This window comes from Coturnix japonica, chromosome 1 (assembly GCF_054131305.1).
Source record: "Coturnix japonica strain WE chromosome 1, WE-NBRP24, whole genome shotgun sequence".
In the NCBI taxonomy this organism is placed as follows: Eukaryota; Metazoa; Chordata; class Aves; order Galliformes; family Phasianidae; genus Coturnix; species Coturnix japonica.
Genome location: NC_140663.1, coordinates 1,631,721 through 1,644,067, shown reverse-complemented (window position 1 = coordinate 1,644,067; position 12,347 = coordinate 1,631,721). Strand labels below are relative to the sequence as shown.

The 12,347-nt window shown below is 39.7% G+C and overlaps 1 protein-coding gene across 2 annotated transcripts in view; it reads right to left on the bottom strand.

Moving 5' to 3' along the window:
* CHCHD3 (coiled-coil-helix-coiled-coil-helix domain containing 3) overlaps window positions 1-12,347 on the bottom strand; it is a 145,984-nt gene that overhangs the window by 44,072 nt on the left and 89,565 nt on the right. For both annotated transcript variants that reach the window (XM_015861656.3, XM_015861752.3), the window contains exon 5: window positions 12,258-12,341. In XM_015861656.3, the coding sequence (XP_015717142.2) occupies window positions 12,258-12,341 (84 nt within the window). The remainder of the gene's footprint in view (window positions 1-12,257; window positions 12,342-12,347) is intronic.

Here is a 12,347-nt window from a genome sequence, read left to right as displayed (position 1 = left end):
AAAATAAAGATTTCAAAAGTGGCAGGAGAGTATCTACTTATTTCAAACACACGATTATCTTTCCATATTTCAAAAGGAAAGGCCTTTTGAGGCACAGCAATATGCATGTGAATAGAAACATATTGAAAAGTCTCGACTTTCAGGTATAATGCTTTTCAGTTAGAAAGGCATAAGATGGAAGAACTTTCAATTCCCTGTGACACACTTGAAGAGCACTGAACACACCACCAGCCTTGCATTATCGCTGCCAACCCCTATCCCCACTGATGGCTCACCACTATTTCTAAGCTGCCTGGAAATACCAATTAAAAGCAACACGAGCAACATGAGCCCCTCCGCAGCTCAACTGGACCCACAGCATACTGAGCACGTTGCCAACCACAGAATCCATCCGCAGGCTGAAAAACAGCTCTGTAAAAGAGAATACACGAAAGAAGAAATCTTCACCTTTGAAATATCAGTGTAAAGATCACACATTTTTCTAGGAGCGATCTCACAAATACGGTGCCTCTGCTACAGAAGTGCAATGCCAGCTGTCTGTTCTTTCTTTATTGAAGGAACGGAGAGTTGGAGATTTTAAAGGCATCTGGGTAATGCACAAGACAAATTGGTTTTGCTCTCTTCAAAGCAAAAACTTCAGCTGAAAAGAAGTTGTCAGTAGGCTTGTCACCAAGTCCATTACTGTGATTTTCTCCTTGTCTGTTCTCCCCAGGTTTCTTCCTACAGCCCTCCTGCTCATCTTGAACTCCTTCTCCCACCTTTAAAGCTGGAGCACTGGCTTCAGGGAGCTTCATGGGTAATACAACAGAGAAAAAATGTACTTAACCTTTGACTTCTGCAACAGAGCCTGGACAAAGCTGAGATCCATATCAGAACATTGCACAAAATCTGGTACATTTATCTTCCCCTCTCTATTTGCAGCAGGCTTAAACTGTGGTCACATCCTAAGGTTTTGGTTCAGCTCTTCCTGCGGCTGGACTCTCCCAGATGTTAAGAATATCGCCACAAGCACAGCTAGGTAGGACTTAATCCCTTGCACATGAAGGGCACAATAAACTCAGATGACAAGGACAAAATAAACCTGCAGTAGGGGCAGAATACAGGGCAGAGCACTGTTTTTGCCAGATATTGTGGAACTGTACCCTTTCCCAACATTTGTCCTGAAGAACAACTGGATGCTTACAGCGAGGAATTAGAAATGAGGATTAGATTTTGCTAACAGTCCCTTTTCCCTATAGGCCCGTACAGACAAATGGCAAACCATCCCAACTTTGCATGAGAAAGGCCGTGTGTGAATCATGGCTTATTGTTCGGTGAAGCTAAAACAACCTCACAAAATCTATCAGCCGCCAGATGGAAAAGGCCCTTCTACTCTATGCTGAGCACAGCCCTCTCTCCAACCGAAGGCCAAGTTATTAAGAAATTGTTTGTCGACTTAGATTGGATTGATCATTTATTTCCCAAATTCCTTTTCCCATCATTTACTCATTATACGCCTCCTTCTGATGTAAGAGGACATTTATTAGCTTCTGCATTTATTGTGCTGGCAAATAGAAACATTCTGCAGCATTTCCTGGGGATTCTCTCATTTATCTATCTGTTACAGGACTCAAGTATTTTTAGGGGCAGAAAAATTAAAATATCACTCAGAATGACAGCAATGGAAATGAAGCCGGTATGTGCTTGGGAAGGCTGTTTCAGCCTTCGGGTTTACAAGATGATTTACAAAAACGTAGGGAAGCATTTCACATAATTATTATTGCTTTGTAATGAGAAAAATTACTAACTACTGCCTTGGAAGAAAAGGGAACTTTATAATATGAAAAGGTGCTCAGAAAATGTTTTAATGCACATCTTGTCACTGATACCTCTTTAAATGGAAGGTGTATATAAACTGGGTCCTTCTTGTTTTCAAATACGAGTGCACAAAAGGTCGGGAACAGAAAACAAGTGAAAACAGACTGGCCTGTAGTGTGGTTCTTCTCATTTGTTGCTCAGTTTGTCCAAAAATAAAGTAATTGGACCATTGAAAAACAGTGCACAATATATATTTTAAAGATAAATAACTTTAAGGGAATACATATCCATCAGATTCCCAGGAAAGTGCAAGAGCTTAAAGAATTACTGCAATTCAGATACCCTAACATTCTGTGGCTCACGTGGTTCTATATGGAGTTGGGTATTTTCTAAGTGATACTTTGGCAAAGAACTCCAAGCAAACCACCTCACTGAGGGTTGCTTTAAACGCAGTATTAACTTAATACAGCTTTTGTACCAAAACTTCTACAAAGGAAAAAAGGTGGGAGGAGAGCACAGACATGGGAGGAAGGAAAGCTGCTTATTCATTGACCACACATATGTTAAAACACTTTGCTATATCCTATGAAATGAGATAAACACCACCTTCTGACATTTAAATGACAGATTTCTTTGGTTTATTCAATTTTCCCTATTAGAAATTTTTCTCATGGTATTTTTCGTTGCTTCTCAGGAAGGGGAAGGGAAATAGTGCAGCTGAAGCTATCAAGGAAAACAGATGCAGACACAATCACTAAGGGTGACTTAGGCAACGCTGACATGTTTATGTTTAATTGTATGCATCCACTGATTTGTTTTCATTAAACCAAGCAGTGCTGGATGAACAACTTATCCTAACAAGCGCCCAGCAATGGTTTCATACATGAGAATAAAGCAGAGGGGGACTGCAGGAGCTGTCCAACGTGCTGCTTTGTTTTTTTTGCTATTGCTCCATGCATTCCCTCTTGTCTCACAGTTTATCCCCACCTGCAATATTTATTCATGGGATGAACGTGCATATGTGCTCAGACTTCACAAATATCAAGACTGAAGAATCTTTAACAGAAACTGAAACCATAGCAGAGAAAACCAGCGGTTAGCAGTGCCCAGTTATCATGGGAACATGATTAAATTCCTACTGTTAAAATACAGTTGGAAGTCAGTAAATGATGAAAAGTGGTGATAATTGTGTAAGCAAGGAAGAGTTAGGAAGAAAGTAAGATTCAAGCGGTGAGGACTTGCAAGCTGCAGGACTAGGAATGGGCTTATGAAAAAAATCACCTTTGCAAAGCAACACGACAGTTAGGAAAACAGGGCATGACATAAATAGCCATACAACATAAACAGCCATTTCCTGAAAAACAGTATTTATCTCACTGTCTCCTGGGTCAGTGAATCATAGAATCGTAGAATCACTGAATGGCTTGGGTTGAAAGGGATGACAAGGATCATGAAGCTCCAAGCCCCTTGACATAGGCAGGGCCACCAACCTCCAGATCTGGGACTAGACTGGGCTGCCCAGGGTGCCTTCCAACCCGGCCTTGAACACCTTCAGGGACAGAACATCCACAGCCTCTCTGGGCAGCCTATCCCAGGACCTCACCACTCCCTTTGCGGAGAACTTCCCCTGTTAGAGCATAGATCTGCTTAACACACACTGTGTTTGGTTTTACCAAGATAGTGGAATTTCACATAAATAAAAGTCACCATCCTCCCCATCTGAGGAAATGCCAGTGCATAAATTCTTCAGGAAACAACACTGGGGTATCCTGTAGGCTGAGAAAGAAACTTTGGGATGATTTTAAAGGAACATTTTAGGCCAATAAAGCACAATGAAATAAAGCAGAAAGAGCAAAAACTTGAGGTTGCCTATAAAAACAAACAGCATCAGAAGAAAAGCTGGCAACCCTGTGTGGTTAGCTCTGGTTGAGGCTCATGGTACAACACCAAAGCCAAATGATGCACAAAAAGGTAGCAGGCCAGAAAAAGAAAGTTGCAAGAATGATGATGGATCAAAGAGATGCATCAATGAAGTTTAAAATAAAGAAAAAAGCACAACTACATAACAAAAAGCAGTGTGCAATTTAATAAAGTCTTGAAAGCTCATTTAAACACACTTCCACTCCTGGTACTATTTTGCATCCAAAATACCATTACCCCTTGGTCTTCTGCAAATATTAACAAAATGTGAACATGAAATTACCCATCTTTTGCTCCAAACTGAAATTACAAAACAAACAAACAAACAAACAACTATCTGAAAACAAGGTAATATATATGTATTGGATAAGTAAGAAAAAAGGATTGCAAACAACCTATACGGAACTATCTGCTACATGCTAGCAGCCATCAAGTGTCTCACTGCAGGGAGAGAAAAGCCTGGAATATTACTTATCACACTTTGGTTTTTTGTCTCCGTTTATATAAAGACATACACACAGGATGGAAAAATAATCTATAAGCAAACATTTAGAGAAACATCAATACCTACTATTCAGTGTGGAACAATTCGTTATTTTGTTATTAAGCAGCGTTTCAGCACTGCTATTGATTGGATATGTGATAGTGAAAGGGCTATTTTAATAAGAAAATGTCTCAGAATAAACATTTTCAGTAGTTTTATGCAAAAACATATGGGTGGGTGTGTATTTAATAACTGATATACATATTAGCGACTTAGCAAATAAAAGATTACGAGCTAAAAAACTAAACTAAACAAAAAAGGCTTAAAAACAATTATTTGGAATAGTGATTGTGGCTCAGCAAGATATGGAGGTAGTGCATTAATGTAGCACTCCAGTCAGAAGGCTACAGCTCTGTCTGTCTTTGTCAATCAGGTTGAGGTTTCAGATATTGTAATTGGTAGCAAGTTTCCTAATCTCAACCTGCCAGGCAAGAAGAGCTCAACAAAAGCTCTATCCCCAAAATATAATGAAATTTGAAGAGAGAAATTTTCTAATATTGGCAACATGAAGCAAGATCACAGGTTGGGCTGACAGCTTTATTATGTTAAACTGACAAAAACATTATGCTCTGGTCAATAGTAAAAAGGGCGTGGGGGGGGGGGGGTAGGGATTCATGAGCAGTATGGAAATACAAAGCATTGGGAAACTATCATGAACTTCTACTTTTATCTCTCTGGTGCAGCACGTGAGCTCTGACATTGCAAAGTCTCTTGGTCCAAGTACAGAATGAGAAATTAATGTGTCTTGATTTTATATTCAGGTTTCTTCCTGCACTGATTTGGGCAAATCTGCAAGAATTCTCTGTTGAGGTTGAATATCATCCAACCGGTAGCCTTACATAGATAAGAATGGTATGGTGTATGGCTCCAGTGGAAGCCATAATATATTTTACTGCTTCTATTAAAAAAAAATATGTTTAAAAATAAGCGTTGTCTGACATTTTATTTTCTCCTTATTATGGCTAAATTCAGCTGAGTAGACTGAACCTGATGCTGTTAGACTAATGTAGTGCTTGGGTTGGTTTGATACACAGACAGAACCATGACCTAAATCTGTTCAAATGTAGTTCAAGGAAGAAACGATAATGTAGTTTCAACATCTACAAATCTCTCCCTCCCAGTCCGTCTCAGTATACTTCTGTACATAAAACCTCTCTCTCTACAAATGTGAAGAGATACATGGCAAAATACATGTATTTAGAATCACAGAATTGCTCAGATTGGAAAAGACCTTAAAGATCATCAAGTCCAACCACAACCTGACCATACTACCCTAACTCTAACAGCCCTCCACTAAATCATGCCCCTGAGCACCACATCCCAACAGTTTTTAAACACATCCAGGGATGGTGACTCAACCACCTCCATGGGGAACCTATTCCAGAGCTTAACAACCCCTTCTGTAAGTAAGTTTTTTCTGATATCCAACCTAAACTTACCCTGGCATAACCTGAGTCCATTTCCCCTCATCCTGTCACCTGTCACCAGTGAGAAGAGTCCAACCCCACTCTCGCTGTAAGCACCTTTCAGATATTGGAAGAGAGCAATAAGGTCTCCCCTCAGCCTCCTCTTCCCCAGACTTGAACAGCCCCAGTTCCTTCAGTCACTCCTCATAGGGCATATTGATCAATTTAATCTGTTTACATAGACAAATATGAAGAAATAAAACAAAGAAGATCTTCTTATATAGAAGAAACAAACTGAGAACATCTCATAAAAATGTGAGGGTAATAAGAAAGATGGAACTGTTTTCTTTTAAAACGCTGACAGATACTGCTGCTCTAAGCTCTGGTTGAAGTTCAAATGTGTTAAGTAATACAACATTGGCGTACCCACTTCAAGTATAAAGAGAAGAAAGGTCTGTAAAATGTCAACCAACAAGACTTTTCTGAAACTCAGGAGTTCAGTTAGTAAAGCTAAGACAGATATTAGTGGAAGCATCAGTTTAAATAGAGCAGAAGTAAAAAAAAGGATCAGGCATTTTTAGCTGGACTGCATTCACCAGTCATCTCTCTGAACTGAAGACTAGGAAGTGTCTCTATAAGGGTAAACTGGAGAAATTGGAAGTCATAAAAGATTCCTTTACGGAAAATATAAAATGTTGGCATCCTATATAAGGCCTGTACTGAGAGGTTATTTCCCTGACCTGCGTGGTATGAAAGATGTCAAATATGAACCAAGTGCGAAAGACAGTGGTTATACAGCTATGCGTTATGTTTAGGAAAGAAATATATACGATTGGGTATTGTGTTGAGGAACGTGGTTTAGTGGGAGCTTTTGGTGATAGGGGAACAGTTGGACTGGATGATCTCTTAGGTCTTTTCTAACCTTGGTGATTCTGTGATTCTATGATTCTATAAAGGGCCAATGTTTTGAATTGCAGTGGAGAATTTGGAAAAACCTACTGGTGTTATGTGCATCCAACGAAGAAAGCACGCATTGCACACAAGCAACAACTGCAACTTAGTCCATCAGCAGTGTGCTAGAGGGAATTCCTTTTCTTCATAGGAACGATGACAAAAGGTTTGATGAGCTTTCTCCCTCCGTGCCTTCCCCAAATGCTCAGAACACATCATCATCAGCCAAAACTGTTTTCTGCTTTGCTAGATGCATCTACAAGCCTTAAAACACTGTACCTACATCACTGCTATTTGATTTTGAAAGACATGAAAGAATACGGTACAAATGTGTGGAGTGTAAACATGTTTGTTCTGCCGAATACAAACTTCCCTAAACACAAGAGGTGAGAACAGAATCTTCTTCTGGTTATGAAATTCTCACCGATACAGTCATGTGAGATCAAAGACAGTCAACAGCCTGATAATTTGAAACAAAGAGAAACAGAAAACATCTAAACTGCTAAAATACATCACAGGGAATTAAAATGACTGTTGTTACAATAGTGCCTTATAATAGTTCCTCTCTGTTATCCGCATCTTGCAAACCACAGTTTACAAAAAAACACAGCAAACAGATTCTGATTATTTGGTTGTTTAGACTTTGAAAAGGTAAACAAGATTCTGAAGAATCTGAACAAATGTGGAACTCGCATTGTTTGCATCCTAGCACTTACGTTCATTATAATCACATACAAAAAGCCAATACTTGGCTGTGAAGCTGAGCTGTATGTTATCTCCTTTCTGAGCACTGGCTCTATCACTGCAGAGCACACTGGTCCATTCTAAGACTTGAATAGAAAAAAGGAAGAGATCATTAAATTATAATTTCCCCTTACAATTGGTATAAGCATTTCCTACCAACAGGATTAGCATGAACACAAGATCCCAGAATAAAGCTGCTCAGCAGTGAGAATGGCAGTTTAGTGTCTAGCAAATTTGATTTCTCTGAAAATCCTGACACATCATAATAGTGAAATCCTATTTACTGTAGCAAGCAGGATGGATAATACTATTTAACACCTGGTATAGTATGTGCCATCAGCTCACAGCTTCGTGCTCTGTGTGCTCATCTTACCTTAAGGTTAATGCTCCTTGACAGCCTACATGGTAAGAAGAATCCCCAAATTAAGTGCTGAACCTCTGATTTGCAAATCCTTCCTAAAAATGTAAGCCGTCAAAGAAATGGATGCAGATAAGAGGATCACATTTGCAGAACTTATGTCTATATTCTCAGGCTCTGATCTGCCAGTAAGCCTCGTGCAGTGCAGGAAGCTCCCTGCATAAAGGCCATTGAAGCCTGCAAGGGATTGCAAAGAAATCAGAGAACCCCCAAGAACCACAGGGAGCAGTGACTTGCTGACTGCAGGGAAGTACCTTACACTGCATGCGTATCCACATGCATACTAAACAATACTCACGCAAAGTATTTCTAGGAAATTTGCAAGCACAGAAGCTTAGCTTGAAAGAGAAATATCCTGATTAATATTGGGATACGCATCTTGCTCATTCACATAGATCAACTAAGTAGTTGTGTCACACAGCAGTCTATTAAAATTAATTTCCTTCTGCTCCCATGACTAGGGGGCATGATTCTTGCAACGACGCTTAACAGTATTACAAAGCAGCGTAATGTAAATGAAAATAGCTGGATTTGTTGAGGAAAACTTGATCTAAAGAGAGTTGAATCACTTTCTATAAGCTGCAGAAGCACTCACAGACACACCTCATTGTGTTTGGTGCCAGAATTCCAGGCAGAAGAGAAAAGCATGCATTAAAAATATTCTAAAGCAAAGGCAACTGGATGAAGGAGTGATAGGACGTCAGCTGCTCTGTAGACAAAATTAATGAAACTGCTGATGTTGGCTGTAACCTATGTGTCAAAGTTATAGTAGGGATGTAAAAGTAGTTATGAAGTCTATAACCACCAGGGCTTTCAATTTACATGCAGTCCAGGGGCAAAATGGAAGGATGATGGACGCAGAGAAGCTGAACAGAAGTGTGTGAGAATATGTGCGTGTCTATCTGTGTAGATGCACATGGAACAACGTTACAGAGAGGCCACAGTCTTCAAGGTCCCAAGCTGCAGAATCTGAGATTCTCGTTTTCCTATTTCTTGCTGCTCTGCCTTTTAAAAGAAAAAACAGATGGCTAAAAATACCACTAGGACCAGCTTATTGTATTAAGCAATTGAGATAATGTAGGATATACACACACTCACCATTTGAATGCTGCTATCTGACCCTCTGCTTGTTTGCTATACTCAAGAAGCATCATTAGGTTGTAAACACATAATGAAGAATGCAGACAGATTTTACTCAAAGCTTGATGTGTGAACTCTTAAATAACAGCCTTACACTCTAGTTACATACACAGTACGAGAAGGTTATTCTTTAACTCCTTTGTTAAACGATCTCATTTTGCTTTGCTGCTGTGGAGCATGTAATAACTCATCACTTATGGGCTATCTTTGACCTAGAAGCACTGGCAGCTGTTAGGGGAATCGTTGGGTTTTTGGAAAGTATCAAAAGGTTTTTAGCACATAAACTAAATTTATGAACAGATATTGCCCCGGAGAATGGAATTGTTTATGTTTTAGCATCACAGCTGTCACTGGTGCACGGTTATTTTGCCCTGTATTAATCTCCTCAAAAGGCTGAGCATCTTCACTCAGTCACTGAAATATTTTATAATTGACAGACTTCATCTGGCACTGAATATGTATAATAATTTTCTCCATAAGGAGCACCCCGTGCTGACACTAATCTGTTCTGTTGTCGTCTCCCTTTATTATCAACATCTGCATTGTTTTTTCAGCAGCACTGAGGAACACAAATATGAAGCTTTTAATTGAAAAAGCTAGGTAATCAAAAAGCCAATTAATCATACAGATGAGCTCTGACATTCAGTGATGCAACAGACAGAAATACCACATATGCGCAGCTGAAGTATTTTTAAAGTGTGTTTATTTGATGTAAGAATGATCTGAGAATGTAATTAGCATTCTTTGTCACAAATGACAGCCCAATATTGTACATTTCCTCATGCTGTCATTATCCCTCGGAGCTCCACTCGCTCCACTCCCATCTTACCTTCCGCTCTCAGCTTTTCTCTGTTGAACAGCACACACTCAAACTCTGTGTACCTTCCACTGAAATCAGGACAAGCTTAGGAGCAAACAAACAGCCTATTACTGTGCTCTGTAATTTCCAGCATGTTAGGCCTTTACAGACCTTCCTTTTTTTTCTTAAAGCTCTATTTCCATCCGAGTGCTCAAAAAATGAGCAATAGTGAAACTCACAAATGAACTTAATAACGGCTGCAGGCATCAGCCTCAGTGAAGCTTGGATTGTGAGATACACGACCTCTCTGCTTTTGTAGGTTTTCATTCTGTAATCTCTACATCTCTGAAAAAGTTCAAAGCCTGATTTGGAGCACAGAGTTCACCTCCTCCCAGAGCTTGAACATCTGTTTTGTTTTTTTGTGTAGAAGAGATATGTACATGTACTTTGAAAACAAACCTGACGGCAGCTTAGCAAAGCAAAGCTTCTTTACCTTACAAATAGAAAGTCATAGAATCACAGAATGGCCTGGGTTGAAAAGGACCACAGTGATCACCCATTTCCAACCCCCCTGCTATGTTCAGGGTGGCCAACCACCAGACCAGGCTGCTCAGAGCCACATCCAGCCTGGCCTTGAATGCCTCCAGGGATGGGGCATCCACAGCCTCCTTGGGCAACCTGTTCCAGTGTGTCACAAAAGTCAGAAAGTAAAGACTTGCCTCAGTACCACAGGAACTCAACTCTGAAGACAGAGGAAATGTCACCCACAGAACAAGAGTCAAATCAGAACTGTCTGCTGTAGTCTTGGAGACCTTAAGTTCAAGACATGGAACAACAGCTGGCAAAGATCACCCATGTGATATGAAGGGACAACACTACAACAGTATAAAACACAGGTGTTCATAGTGCACTACACCATTTGTATGCACCAATGTTATATTCACATGCTTCTTAAAATGAAATTCCATGCTGGAAGTGACCACCTGCAGCAACTGACGGCACTGTATCAGTGACCTAATTTAAGATTAAAAACAGGGAAGAATAAAAACCTTATTTGCTGCATAGCACCTTAAGAAGGTAAAACAGAAGCTTTCAAGCAAAGAATCATGGCTGTTTTTGTTTTGTTTTGTTTTGTTTATTCATGTCCTTTGCCATCAGTTACTCCATAGAATCACAGAATGGCTTGGGTTGGAAGGGACCTCAAGGATCATGAAGCTACAACCCTCCCCCCATGCAGGGCAACCAGCTTCCACATTTAATACGAGACCAGGCTGCCCAGGGGCCCATCCAACCTGGCCTATTCCAACACTACTCGTACCTTAACAATGGAATAGAAGACCAATAACTAAGTGAAGAGGTACAACCATGCTTGAATCTAGCTTGGATGAGCTACTACAGATGCTTTTAGCCCTATCATCAGCCAGCTACTTGAGAACTAGGTAGGTGTTCTGTGGGGATTTTGCATGAGGGATCTTCATTTGTGACTGTTTAAATAACACACTTTTAGAATCATTAAAATAATTTAACCTCATCCTTTCAAACTGCTCTTCATTGCCAAGAACGTGTCCTTATTAATGCAATATTCAAAAAGGTTGATCAAAATAATGAGATGGAATCTGGTATGCCCTCCATTTAAAATATTCATTAAGATCAATTAAACAGACTGATAATTCAGGCAACACACTCTTCTTTTTAATCCATAAAAAAACAAGCATTCTTCTTCTCTCTATCCTGCTAAGCTGCATAAATTAATATATATCATATTAACACTGTTTTCCAAGCTAACAAAAAATCCAAGTTAAACAATAAATAGGCTCAGAAAGAACGAAGGAGAAAGAGGAAAACATATTCAGGCCGAAGGTTGCAACAAACCTGGGATCTAGAACATGATGGTAATAACAATTAGTTTGAAAATAGCATCCTATAGAATAGTACTCTATTAATAAATAACAGTAATATGTTGAAACACTTCCCATGAAGTACACTGTAAGCTCTTCACACTATACCAAACTGTTCTGTATAGTTTAGTCTCAATTCTATTGCAAAAGAGAGACAGAAGGGCATTTTTAAACATGTACTAAACAACCCGCAGTTAACATGGGTGGGTTTGGTGGAACCACCAGCTGCCCAGCGGGAGTAATGGTGGATCACAATGCAAGTAATGAAATTCAGTAAGTATCTTCCCACTTCATATGGGATTTTCTAACTGGTTGGTGATGCCCATTTACTTGCACTGATTCTTCATCTGTACTGGTAGGGAGGTAATGATTCTCTATACGTAATTGCTCTGACAGACAAAATCTCACTGAAACGTGAGAACTTAGCTAATAAGGAAAAGAACACCCTCAACTTTAAAGCCTCCATCTCGTCAATATTAGACCAGAAACAGTAACAGTTAATACCAAAAAAACCCCTCTAGCCACAGCTTTAATCTTTATCTCCTTAGAAAAGTCATCTTGCTTAACAATAAAACATAACCAGAAAGTCAGTAGCAGAAACAAACAGAAAACTCTTCATTAAGAAGGAAGAAAGGCTTACCCTTTCTTCCAGTCGAGCCAGCTGCTCTTTGTAGTAGGCATCATGCTTCTTTAGTTCTCTGTCTTTCTCTTCCAGCTGCCTGGCCTAAAA